The sequence below is a fragment of the Pholcus phalangioides genome, unplaced genomic scaffold, assembly GCF_987345545.1.
Source record: "Pholcus phalangioides strain wild (caught in Gottingen) unplaced genomic scaffold, Ppha-v1.0 ptg000011l_1, whole genome shotgun sequence".
NCBI classification, from domain to species: domain Eukaryota; kingdom Metazoa; phylum Arthropoda; class Arachnida; order Araneae; family Pholcidae; genus Pholcus; species Pholcus phalangioides.
Window position 1 is genome coordinate 18104481 of NW_028301604.1, and position 14595 is coordinate 18119075.

General features: G+C 34.6%; 1 protein-coding gene across 2 annotated transcripts in view; it reads right to left on the reverse strand.

The window, feature by feature from the left end:
• Positions 1–3382: 3382 nt before the first annotated feature.
• LOC149080168 (fasciclin-1-like) overlaps positions 3383–14595 on the reverse strand; it is a 163832-nt gene continuing 152619 nt past the window's right edge. For both annotated transcript variants that reach the window (XM_089239204.1, XM_089239203.1), the window contains exons 11-13: positions 9511–9682; positions 7541–7655; positions 3383–7446 (exon numbers count right to left, since the gene is read on the reverse strand). In XM_089239204.1, coding sequence (XP_089095330.1) covers positions 7229–7446; positions 7541–7655; positions 9511–9682 — 505 coding nt within the window. In that variant the 3' untranslated portion in view covers positions 3383–7228. The remainder of the gene's footprint in view (positions 7447–7540; positions 7656–9510; positions 9683–14595) is intronic.

The following is a 14595-nucleotide window of genomic DNA, read 5'->3' on the forward strand; positions in this document are numbered from 1 at the left end:
CTAACAGTGGAAAAGCCAGTTTTTAATGAAAGTCTACTGAATAATTATAATTATCAATTAATTGATCAGTCAATTAATTAGAAAAAGTACCCAAATAACATGTATAGACCACACATACATCATTCATATTCTAAGGGGTTGTATAGTTATTAACATGAAACAAAATTCACTTTTTATACAGACAACCTATCCTAAAAACCCATTTAGACTGTTGTTGCCCTGCCACTCTTGAGGCTAACAAAAAAATGTTCCACGTTTTTAAATGAAATTCGCTGATACATTTGAATTCAAAAATTGGAGAAAAGGTTGGGGGGGGGGGACAGCATAAACTAAGGGAAAAGCTCTTTTTACCTCACTTATGCTGTTTTTATCGACTTTTTTCAGAGTTTTGAATTCAAATATTTCAGCGAATGCTGAAATGTGGAATTTTTTTGTTGGCCACAGGATAGACAGGGCGGCAACTTTGTAATTGGGTTTTGGAGCATAGAGCGTATACGTATGAAAACCTAATTTGTTTTATTTTAATAACTATACAACCCCTTGCATAATTAATGCGTATCTGAGGTTTACACATTATTTGGATACTTCTTTTAATTGTATGACTTTAGGATCAACGGTCCGCCTGTGATTTGCGGTGCGAGATGTTAGCTATGCACCCTGTATATAGGCTCTTTTTAACCTCCTGATTCCTGAAGAAAACTTTGAATTTTTCGTATATTTTTCAACTCTTGAACTACCTAAAATTCTAAAATTAGTTTATCTTGACAGATGAGTATGAATAATTCCTTTCCAATTCTTTACGACATCTTGAGCTAATTTTGAGGTCTTTGTGAGCACTTCTTTTGTGAGAATTTTTTAACTGCTGTCTAGTGCCTCCTACAGGTGAAGCCAGGATTGAGGACGACAAAGACAAAGTTATATAAGCTATTGAAAATGTCATTAGATCGGCGAAAAATCATCATGAGAAACAAGCATCGACTGAAATGGTCGCCTTTAATCAGCAATGCCACATGGATTCTACTTTCAATTGCGTCTACGAGGGCGTTCTGACCACAGTTTTTCGATATGACACTAATAAAAATAAGTTTTACGATGGAATATGCACATGCGATGAATGTATATCTTTTTTTAGAGTGCAATTGTTAAAAATCAATTGCTATACTTGAAATATGTTGATAGAAAAAAAAATGGAATTTTTTAAACTAATTTTCCTGAACTGTTATTCAATGCACCATTTATTCGTAACTGATCTCTGAAATGAGAGAGTTTTGAAAATTTCCAAGAAAATTTGATTTTTTTTATAAAAAACGAATAAATAATAGTAAGCGTAAAACGTGAAAAAATATAATTAATTATTAGTTTCGTAGGAGAGAGGGAAAATATTTATAATCTTATAAAATTACAACTACTAGACTCATGCATAAACCATTCAGTCACAAATGGCTTCGATAATGGGTTGAATAATGTTTATAAAATTGTAACTGTTTCTTCATGAGAGTGTGAATGTTTTTTAATTAGTACTATGATCAAGGGCGGATGGGAGGATCACCCCCCCCCCCCAAGTGAAATTCGATAATTCATGAAGTTTTCGGAATTTCTATATAATAATATTGCAACAAAATATTATACAACATATTCAAGAAAACTTCGACTAAAAACCGGGTAAAACCGGGCCATTTTTCAATAAAGTCGGGAGGGAGGAAAAAACAGAAAAATGTTACTATCACAGAAAATACGGGACGGTACCCATACTGATATTAATTTTTAGCAATTTTTAAAATCACCCCTCACAACAACGAGCTCTAGATCGGCCCCTGACTATGACAGCATCTACGATAAATGATTTCATGGTAGTAGGTACGCAAATAAATGTTTCATCATGTGATAAATGGTTTCATTCCAGTTTCTGATTATATGAAATGTATTGATCTTTTCTGTATCTTTTATCTAAGAATATTCTATAAACGTTACGGTGGAATGTAAATGTTCTAATAAATTATATGAATGTTTGAACACTGAATATCATATTAATCTGTTTTGTAATCAAAAGCGAAGTCTTTCTTTCAAAGTTATGCGATAGTAAGACAGCTACTTCTTATTAATATAATATAATCAACTGATTTTACAGGGTGCGAATTTGAAGTCTCTATACACCGTTTATCTTTTGAATCGTTGGTTCTAGGGAATCTTTCAATAAGAAAAAGTATCCACAAAAATAATATGTCAATTTTAGTTGTCATTTACTGATCTAGGTATATATGAACTGAGACACAAATATAATTTTTTATATGGTCCTCTTCTCTTTCAACTTCCAACGAAATAACGAACCCCTCCGCTAATTATACGCAGTACAGATGACTGGATACCAAGCGAAAATAAATGGACAGAAAAGTCACATTCCTCTGTGGGGAATCGAATCACCAACCTCACACTTACCATTAAGCTACAGAGGACAGCCATTTTCTTTCCGAGGAATACTATGTTCCTTTTTGGGCTGAACGGGACTGCGCAATAGACAGGCCTCCTAACTCAGCAGCAGCTCGTAACGAAATTAGCTTCCAGATCGCGACCTAGAACGAAACGATGAACCTCCCAGCTAATTATACGAAGTACAGATGACTGGATACCACGCGATACCACCAACCTCGCGCTTTCCCGGTGCGTTCTCTCGCAACCCAAAAAGGAACATGTGTTCCTCTGAAAGAAAATGTCTGTCCTCTCTGTAGCTTAATGGTAGAGGAGCACGCACCCGGAAAGTTCGAGGTTGGCGGTTCGATTCCCCACAGAGGAATCTATCTAATTATTTTCGCTCGGTATATCCAAACATCTGTACTTCATTTTAACTTGCAATTAAAAAGTTGCTGTTCTGTCTCTACTGAGCCCAACAAAAAACAATCCATGTTTCCAAGTGCAATATTGGACGAGATATTTGAATTCAGAAATCACTAAAAAAATGAGAGAAATAGTAGCATATATTAAAGGATAAACTGGAGAAAAAAATCTTTCTTAAATTGCAGTTTATTGAAGTTTTCTAAATTCGAGATGACCTCTTGCTTTTCAATGAGAAATATCTTGGCAAATAATTCACTTAGATGCATGGATTTTTTTTCCGGGCTCCGTGGAAACAGGGCAAAAACTTTATTATTGGGAGTTAAAAGATACGGGACACCGTATAAGAAATAAAATTTTGTATCTCGGTACATATACCTAGTTAAATAAATGAGGTATCTGAAACTGACACATTCTTTGGATACTTTTTCTCGTAGAACAACGGTCTTCTATAACCACGGTTCAAAAGATAAAAGTAATGTGCATGGACTTAAGGCTGTACCTCGAATATTAACAGTTCAAAAAGAAAAAAAACAAATAAGTTTTCAATCAATCTCACAAGAATCAATTTATTTCTTTTCAGATACAATTTCGTAGTGGTGCGAAAGTCAAAACACTCTAATCAGACGTTTCAATATTACGTTTTTTTTTAACATAATTACAATACTGGAGAGCGATTGTAATCTGATAAAATTTTGGAATTCACTACACTCAACAAAACAACATATCACGGATTTCTAAACGTGAATCAGAACACTGAAAAAGTCTTGTTCTGCTTATAGCAATTTGATACGAAGAAAAAGTAACAAAACGAGGAAAAATTATCCACTTTCAACAGTGACACGCCATGCATCGGCAAACATTACACATGTAAAACACCATACTGTACCTAAATCCTAAAAAAGAAAAACAATTATGCTTTTACAAGAAGGCATCCATTTCGTCGTAGTATCAATAATATCAGGTAACAAATTCTTTTCCTCCTTATATAAGTCTGACGAAGTATAATTGACAACTCTTGCATAACAAGTAGAACACAAGCTAAAATCATCCACTACTTGACAAATCCAAACAGTTAAATTGTTTTATCCATTTGTACATAATTATTCAAAAAACGTGAAACATATATATATGGCAAAAAGTTTAAATAAAGTTCAGTTTTTCAATCATAGATTTTTTTCTCAAATACATACACATATAAGCTCAGAGCACAAAAAACAAGAAAGAAACAATATGTTTGCCCTCCAAGCGCTATCAAATACAGAATTCTCTTCATCACATGGGATATAAATTATTTGAATTCGAGAACTTGATTCACATAGCCTGCTTCTTTTATCTCTTGAATCGGTGTACATAAAGATATACGAGCTTTTACTTTTACGTATTTCCAACCGCCGAGTTTCAGTTCTAACATAAGCTCCCAATTACACAGTTAAATTCTCGGACTTGAAATATATAAAGTTTTACGGAGGATTTTTAGTTAGGAAACACTGCTCAATAAACTGGATTTTTTTAATATACCAAAACGTTCACTTAGAATAATGTAATTATGATAGAGAGAAACCACCACAAACACTCTGTCAATTTTATTAACTTTTTAGATACGTTCATAAACTATAACGGTGCATGATTCATTCATCATCACTATACATAATATGTTTTCTCGAATTTATTTTCTTGCAGGACGGTGTCACTAATTAAATGTTAGATTTACTTGAAAGGGATCTGGCTAAATATTGAATACTGCTATTTTATTGTCAAGACATTCACGTGAAAAATCGATACCATTTTATTATACTTGAAAGTATGTTCCGCTAAACTTTTGTCTTCTAAAGAGGTACTATTTTAATAATGGTTTTGGATACATGAAGAAGTAAACATCCGGATATTTTCACTAAGAAAGTGAAGATTGTACTATTGGTGATAATAAAGCACTGCTCTGCACCGGCGTGAAGCCAATTGAGGTTGCACTATTGGCATATGTATGTTTCAAAATGATCCCTCTCACGATCAAAAATATACTATCCTCGAGTGTCTATGATATCAAGCGTACTTAGCGCAATTTGAATTCACGTTATACCGGAAATTATGTGAAATTGAATTTCGAACATTAAATACGTTTTTAGCACAAAGCTCTTTACTGCCTATCCCTGATTATTTAACTCCACTATCCCCTCACTAATCTTAGTAATTCTGAAGTTTTTACTCAAAGATTGTGACGAAACTAAAATTTCAGGTACTGATCATCCGAGCAGTGTTTCAAAATACAAAAACTTCTTTTGCCGTTCATCAATCGGTGACATATTTGAATGCAACCGGGGCAAAGAAACCACTCCGAGAGAGAAACAAATGTATGGTTCTGATTCCAGAAGCAGAAGGATAGAGTGCATACTCGTTTTTCAGATTTAGCATTAAGTTGCAGATCTAACAAGCCACAGTATGAATGTCAGCGTGGCTGAGCACAATACAAACACACAGTGTCGAAAGAAGTGATTATCAGCCTGCTTTCAGATGATATAGGACATGACTCTGCAAATTTCAAATTTTTTATAGAGTCACGCGGTACATGCACGCTTATCAACATTCACACGCACACTAGCATACGTTTGATAATTTTGAAAAGAGGCAAAATCTTTTTTGAATTGAAAATTCATTTTTTTGGGGGAGGGGTATGACACACTCACACTTTCACACAGAAATAAAAAATATGAAAAAATGAACGGAACTCACTTCTTTACACATAGTTTAAATTTTTATACATATTTCATATATTACAGCAACCAACTATCTATTAACCAACATTTTAACACTATATATCCATCGATAAAACGCTATAATGAACATAATAAAATAAGTAACACGTAGATCGGATTATTCCCGAAAATGAAACAGAAATCATCTTTTTTTCCTGTTATTTCGAGTTATTTTGTTTTTTGAATTTAAAGGATATGAAAACATTTCGAAAAAATCCGAGACTTAAAGAAAAGCTTACGAGAGATTGTTAATATTCTACAAGAATTTACATAAAGATGGGTTACAGTTAAAGCAGCATGGAAAAAATAAAATAAATGTATCATGCTCAGAGTTATTACACCATGAAACGCTTTTGCTACAAGCCCACAAAATGACTACATTCTTAAAAAAAACACATTAAACGGAAGAAAAAATTTTTTTTAATAACTGCGCTTGCATTCGTAGATTAAAATCGCATATAAAGCGAATTTAATCTACTTATTTCAGTGATCAAATGCAGATATGAACGAGTAAACAGGCAGTGCTAAAACCCCCAAGATAACCGCATATGAATTACTTTGACATGAATGAAAGAAAATTTCACTTTTATAATTTTTTAGTATAGAAATGAAGTATTTGAATCACTCAAGAGTGTATATATATATATATATATAAACAAATATATATTCAGAAAATCGGAAACTAAATGTTTTTGATGGTTTACAGAAAATGTGAAGCAAACCATTTTTTAAATAGACATAATTTTCTAATCAGAATCGAAATTAGCGAAATTGTTTTTACAATTTTTAATAATCAACTTTTGTCTCGGGATATAACTTTCGCGCATAATAAAAATTAATCATTGGATATTTTTGTAAATTTTTATTTTAAACTTAACTGAAGTGAAATAAAATACTGCGTTCCCACAAAAAACAAAAAAAAATTAAGAATATTTGTTTTTCATACATATCGATGAAAATCTTTGTTAAATGCAGTTGCGAAGAATTTTTCAATCTGACGCGTGAATTACGATTACATTAAGAATTCGCATAATTTATTACGATTTGAGCAGGTTAATACAGGCTGGAGACTGAAAAAACCCGGGAGTCAATTAGTGTATATACGCATATATTCAGCACGCTCATAAGAATCATGAGATAAATCTAATTTGATTTGGAGCGTCTGTAAGTCATGCGGAACAATTAAATATTGATGATTTTATTAGACAGATATTCATGTCAGGCAAATTTTATCAATGAAGCAAATGGTGGTATATGTTACAGAAAGCTCCTTTTCCAATTTCTCTATTACATCTAAATTTTCCCGATTGGAATATGGAATCCAGCATCTGCTCAAGAGAAATTTTGAAATCGGAATATATTAATGAAAGCAAAATTAAAATTCCAATTCAAACCGCTCTGAATTTCTTATATATTTTTTTTTCCGATTCACACGCAAGCACAGTTGAGAAACATACAAAATGTTTTTATTATTAGATAGAACAGAATCTGCTTGTTAAGTAGCAGAGCCAATGAGAGAGTGACGTTAAATTATAATTATATATTCGAAAGCAACAAGCGCCATTCCAATCAAGAAACGACGAAGGTGGGGGCTCGACCAGATGAAAAACAAACGAAAACAGTAACAATCAATTATAGCAATTGATTTACAATTTTTTGTTGAGAAATTCTTCAGAAAATGTGAGAAACAGGACTGTCATCAATAGAAGTGATGTGGAAGTTGTAAGTGTACTGGAGCCTCCTTTGGTGAGATCGCGGCGTTTCATCATAACTCTATCGATTACATGAATGATGCCATTCGTAGCCTGAACGTCTGGCCTCACGATGTTAGCTTGCAAACCTTCCCATTCAACAATAAGTTTACCTGCAGTATAGATTAATCACAGCTATGAATAAAAAAAATATTTTAATTTTTATATTTCTTGACCTTTTAATGAGCTATTTTTATTCAAGCGTACCATTTTGATATCCTGGAGATATTTTGAACATGCCATGAACCATTTGGATTTTATCTTCACGTTGCAAATCTTCTTTTGTCAGCTGAGAACCAACTACAAGGTGGCGATCCAGAATCTATCGAAATGAACAATTTATTTTTAGTAAAACTCTGGATAAAGTACAACTTTTTATTCGATTAACTGTTTTATATTGCACGAATAAGATAATTTGCAGCTAAGAGAAGAACGGAAAATTATTCACCAAAATGGGTAGATTGAAAACGGCTCTTTCATTGAAATCATCGGGTAAAAGTACCAAGTAATACAATTGCGTTTAAAAATTTCAGTATGATTAATATATATACCAGTGTTATCCGAAAAAATAATTTTGAAGAATAATTTCACTCCTCTTCCAAATTATAAGGGATATTTTTGTGACAAGAGGGGGGGGGGTATTATTTTTTTGTTAGTGGGAAATAATTCTATTGAAAAAATACCTAAAAAAAATTTAGGATGATTAATTGAGGAGTATTTTCACCCATTAACGAAATTCGGAAGTAAAACTGAATTTTGATCAAGCATTTAGATGTGTATTAGCTAACACTGATATATTCCGCAATTTCTTTAGTATAATCAACGGCTTATAGCCCCGGTTTGGTGACTGTCACGCTTAAATATACAGAAACACCTTACATATATGTTATAATTCGTATACTATGTTGTTATTGACGTATTTCCATGGATGATGTCACTATCCGCTATCCATACGAAGGTTTTGAACTGCTGGCTGATGCGAAGATAAATTCAGGAAAGAGGGAAAATACAACTAACCTTGCGGGAAATTGAACCCACGTCTTCTCACTTTCTGGGTGAGTGCCCTAGCCGATTCCACGCAAGAGCAGTTAAATTGTTTCTCACTCCTGAATTCATCTTCGCATCGTTCAACTGTTGAAAACCTTCGTATGGATAGCGGAGAGTGACGTCATCCTTGGATAAGTCGCCATCTACTGGCAATATTAGTATTGTGAGCTCTGGCCGGAGTGTTAGGTCCGACCGTCCATGTATGATCCCGTTCAGTGCACATACACTCGAAGGAAAGATTGGTGCTTTTTGCCTTTGTAGTCTAGTGGACTAGGGCACTCACCCAACAAGTAAAAGGATGTGGGTTCGATTTCCCGTATATATATATATATAAAGGGCAGTTTAATTTTCTCTCTTTCCTGAATTCATCTTCGCATCAGTAAGATGTTTAAAACCTTCGTTATTTACGTAACTGGCATTTCGGAATAAAATTAAATATACTGAAGAGGTCTAAAGTGTTTTCACTTCTGAATAAAAGTTACTGGAAATTCTCAATTACGCGAACATCACTTTTTTCTAATTTCTAAAACACAATCCACCTATCGTGCTTATGCTGCGATACAGAATATATCCAACCGACAATGTCTTGACATGCAAAACTCAAACATTGATTAGCATCATTTTATAAATGATTTTTTTTAGGAAAATATGTTGTCTAGAAACAAGGAACACCCATAAGTTAAAGAGGTCTCTCATGAATTTAAAAGACTGTCTCAATCAATAAACCTCAGCTGCCGTGAAGTGAGCATGCTTCCCTAACGAAAAGTCAGAATTCCATGTCATTGAGCTCATACCGTTGATTTACCAGTCTTGCATTTTTTATTATTTTTTGGAGCAACTAACGTAATGGCTGCGTTGATTTTCTTCAGTTTCTGAATCCCGTGACACAAATGGATTTTGTTAACACGCATTAACGAGAGCGAATGACGTATCCAACCATATCGGCACAGCAGTATTAATTTTGATTTGAAATAGTAGACGACAGTATATATGCAGAATATGTATCACAATTTGCGATATTTTAGCGGCACATGAGGGCTCAACTTAATAATAGTCACTTTGCCCTACTTATTTCAAAATTCTTATTCCTATATCTTTCAATTCTACTATAACATAATTATCGTACTTACCTTGTGAACGTGGTAACTGAATTGGCCTAAATGTAGTTGCTTGTGCTCAGATGGCATTTCTCGGCTGAGATCCTCCCAAGCTTTGCGGTTCGGTACGAAAAAAGTGTAGCTCTTTTCTTTATCATTGAGTTTCAGGTTCCATTCCTCTTGTTCGCTGAGCTTGAACGTAGTGCTGAAATAAATAAAATGAACACAAACATAATTTTAAACATTGAAAAATGAAAAATGACTTGAGAGAGAAGTTTTGAGTTAAGGGGTCATTCAAGTATTACGTCATCGTCGATGAAGGGGGGGGGGTTTCCGCTTTGCTGACTTTTGATGACAAGGGGGAGGGGGGTTTGGATGATGCTTACGTCATCAACCACCCTTTATTAAAATATGAAATATTCCTAATTCCATCTTACTCGGTGCGCCAAAAACGAGAAAAACCTTTCAATAGTTTGTGGGCACTTAAAGTAACATTCCCCCTTATTGATAAGTGCCATACAGAGCCACTGTAGTGATCTCTAAATTTTTCGCGCATCCAAGTGATCTGGAAATGTGTCCGGACCGTTCAATTGCTCTGGAACTGCGTCACGCATCACTCAAATGATCCGTAATTATATGCCGCAGATCACACGCACTTAGATAATCTGAGAATGTGCCGCGGGTAATTTGAGTAATGTAGAACCGCACTGGAGGCCACTTAGGTGCTCTTGCCACATGTCACTCAAGGGATCTCTAAATGTGCCACGGATCGCTTAAGTGTTCTGGAACTGTGTCCCGGGTCATTTAAGTGATCTGCAAATGTGCCACGGGCCGCTTAAATGCTCTGCAATTGTACCACGAGTCACTTAAACTATCTGTAAATGTGCCGCTTAGTTCATTTTTACAAAATTAGGTTTGAGGAGGACAGGCCGCATCAGATAACCCCCAGGGCCATATTTTGTCCACGGGCAAGGGCCTTTATGCGATTTATCATGTATGGCTTAGAGGGGGGGGGGGTCGCAATGAATTTATTAAAGATAAAGTTTGGGTTCATAGCCTTCAAATAGCATTGAAATTAACAGAAATTGATTATAATAACATATAAAGGTATTTTCTTAAGAAATTTTAATTTAAAAAACATTTTTTGCATTTCAAAAATAAATTTTTGATCGTCGGGGGGGGGGGGAGGAGCACGAGCCCCCTTCCCCTTGCCTCTCATACCCTTCATGTACGTCTCTGATCCCAATATGCGTTAGGATTCAGAGGGGCAGAGCTAATGACAAAATTTTGCTGACAAGGGGGGGGGGGGTCAAAAATGGTTAAAAATTTGCTGACGTAATACTCGAACGGCCCCTAAAGAGAGTTTTCCAAACTCAATGACCGAAAGGTTGAGGAACTAAATTTTTTTGCTTTCGATTTTTATTATTATTATTTATCCTTGGTTTCGAATATCAAAATTATTTATAGCTGTGGAATGTCAGGAAATGTTTTGTTGAAATTTGAACATAAAAAAGTAATTAAAATGAGTTCTAACAATTGAGGAAATTAAGAGTTTTAGATTTTAATTTACCGAAAATCTTGATACCATTATATATAACTCCATATTATAATTCACCATTACAACTGCGTATTACAATTTATCATTACAACTGCATATATATAATTCACCATGCATATATATAATTTATATATATAATTCACAATTATTATTAACTGCATCTGCAGCTACAAATAATGAAAATTCGACGTGTTTTAATACACGGCTTGACAAATGCTCAGAAACAGTGTTGTTTTGCGTCATACCTAACGATAAATATCCTTCAAAGAAATGAAACTTGGCACATTTTTACTAGACATCCTGAGGTATCTTTATTAAGCAAAATGAAACAGAGATATCGCCACATGGCAAAAGAAAGATAAGCAAAAAAAAAGGTGCTCTACAGCGACTTTAAACAGTTACGAAAAGAACGAATCACTGTCATTAATGAGATGGGTTGGAAATGAAGGCGTTGTCTATCGGTGGCCGCCTCAAGCTCACTAGGGAAAATGTCTCATCTATATCTTCCCCCGGTTTTGAATCCCTGAGAGATTGTTTTTTCCATTCGACCTTCAAGACAATTTTGGGTTCCCGTATAGTTTGAGGAGGTTATGTCTTTGAACAATATGTCTGCCAAGTGCTGGATGTCGTGGGACGATCACCACACCTCTAGAGGATAAATATGTCTGCCTGATGGCGAAAAGAAACAGAATTGCTACTTCTGGCCAGATAGCCGCAGACCTTGCTAATGCTACTGGAGCTCGCGAATGTGCTAGAACAATTTCGAGGTGATTGAATAATGTTGGCTTGTATGCACAGAAGCCTGTGAAATGTATTCCGCTACGAGCACATCATAGTCGACAAAGATTACGTTGGTGTAATGAGCGTATTCATTTGGATCAGCAACAGTGGTCTAGAGTCATGTTCTCTGACTAATCGCGCTTCAGCATCAACTGTGATTCTGGACACCAGCTACTGTGGAGAGAGCAGGGAACTCGTTACCATCAGCAAAATGCCCAAGAGATTGATCGCTATGGCCGGGAAGTAATGGCGTGGGCGGGTATCATGCACAATGGTGGCAGAACTCCGCTTCATATCTTTGATGGAGGCATTGTAAAACCACAGCGGAATTGCTCCGAAATTCTCCTGGGTCATGTCCGTCTTTTCCTCGGTACAGTTGCTCCAGACTTTCGGTTCGTGGATTACAATGCCCGTCCGCATAGGACAGATGAAGTGGAAGACGCACTAGCAAGATATTAAGCGCATGTCATGGCCTGCATATTCGCCGGACCTAAATTTCATTTCTCAAAGAAACAACTCTCCTCGAACTATACAGAAACTCAAAACCACCTTCAAGGACAAATGGGACAAAATCCCTCAAGATCTCCTCAACAATTTAGTGGACAGTATGCACAGCAGATGCCAAATATGCATCAGTGTTCGGGGAAGTCACACTTTATACTGAAGAATTCCTATCAGCCCTTATTTCCACTTTTCGTAACTGTACAAAATTGCTGTAGAGCTTCTTTTATTTTCTTTTGCTTATCTTTTTTGCCATATGATGATATATTTTTCATTTTGCATAATAAAGATACTTCAGGATGTCTATTAAAAATGTACTAGCTTCATTTTTTTGAAGGATGTCTATCGTTAGGTATAACGAAAAATACACTGTTCCTTAGCATTTGTCAAGCAGTATAGAAAATTACTTCTTATAAAAACTGATTTTATGAACCAATTTTGTTTATACTATATAATAGATTGATGTTTTGATGGATCGAAACAAACTTCCTGAAGTTTACATTCTGAACGCTTATAATATATATGCATCTATGTCAAAAACAAGCTCCGTACCAAATTAAAAAAAAACTTTTTGTCTACGTCATAATTCTTCCCCTTCACTGTCTATTTTTGGAGATCAATAGCAATCACGTAGACGTTTTTAAATTATTAAGACATTTCAAAGCATATTTATGTTAATCTAGAATTGTTTCCATGGTTCGAAAGCCCGAATCTTATGTATTTAATTTGAATTACGCAAAAAGCCACAAGGATATAATTTTAAATTAGTTTATAATCTTCGAAAAATTCATTTATTCTAAATATTTTTAATTCTAATACTCCAAATATACTTGCAATTATTTCACGAAAACACGTGGATTTATTATGCGCAAGCAGCCACATAGGCATATTTAATGAGGATTCCACGCAAATAATTGAATAAATATACTGTAAGCTCACTTTGAATTTATTACATATAAGGATGCAAATCTTGAATGAAAACGAAAATGAAACGCAGTGTTTCTTGGTAACTATTTTCGTTAATCAGCTTTAGGATCACGAAAGAAGTTTCAGATATCACATCACGCACTCTGTGATAACAAAATGGATAGGAATAAGTTATCCCAGTAATTATGCAATACGTTTATTCACATCGTTTCTAATTCATAGTTAAATTTGTATATATATAACGCAGTTTATTTATTAACACGACATGGCGCTTTAGCCACTTTGTTCTTAAAATAATTACTTTGATAATATCAAATTTTTATGATAGAAATGTGCTGCTTCGAGAACGTGATATGCAATTTAAATAATGGATACGGAAATCTCTGAACGTTTGTGGGGGGGGGGGGGGTTTCAGGGAAAAAGATGGAAGCTATCGTTAAAACTCTGTTTTCAACGCATTTTTTTGAATTTTTTGAAAATTTGCATAGCCTTGCTTTAATTTGATATTTCACATCGAACAGTTTGACGTATTTTTGATCGATTAATAACTAACGTAAAGGCAGCACACTGAAAAATAAATTAATACCTGGATATGTCTTACTTTTTAAATAGATATCTTACATTTACACGGGAAAACTTATAAAAAGCATGAATAACAGAAAAATAAAATAACAATAATGACAAAATAAAAATTCCCATATATATATATATATATATATATAACAGGGTGAATAGCTAACAGCTGGCACCACAATTTACTGGTGAACCATCGATCCTACATGCATAGTTGCAACTAGAAAAAGTTTTCAAATAACGTGTGGAGTTTGCCAGAGACTGGCAGAGACAGACCACAAAACTAGCTATTGGAATAATACTTCATTACAGTTGAGAAACCGCAGATCACCGCCATTTTAAGCGGAATAGAGCTGTATGATGTCTGAGATCGAACACCAGCTCTGCATGCGAAATCTCATTCCGATACTCAATTTTTGTTGAAGGCTAACAAGGATACCCATAACCATGATGCTACACTGGAATTGTTTATGAGACTTGAAATGTATGTTGGGTGTTAATGTTGAATAAAACTTGCGGAAAAGTTAAGATATGAAATCTGAAATTTTCATTTTCAGCAGACTGCACTTTCTATTCTCACATTTACTTCATTTTTTGAACAATTTTCACGAACATTACAAAAGAAACACTTCAATCAACGTGCATGAAATAAATAATTCATAAGAGTACGTGATTCCACTGGGAGAAACAAGGGAAAATACTTTGGTCATGCAATCATCATTGGTATGTAGAAACACTCACACCTGCTACCTGAACAAAATAACTAGCTTTTTACCCTT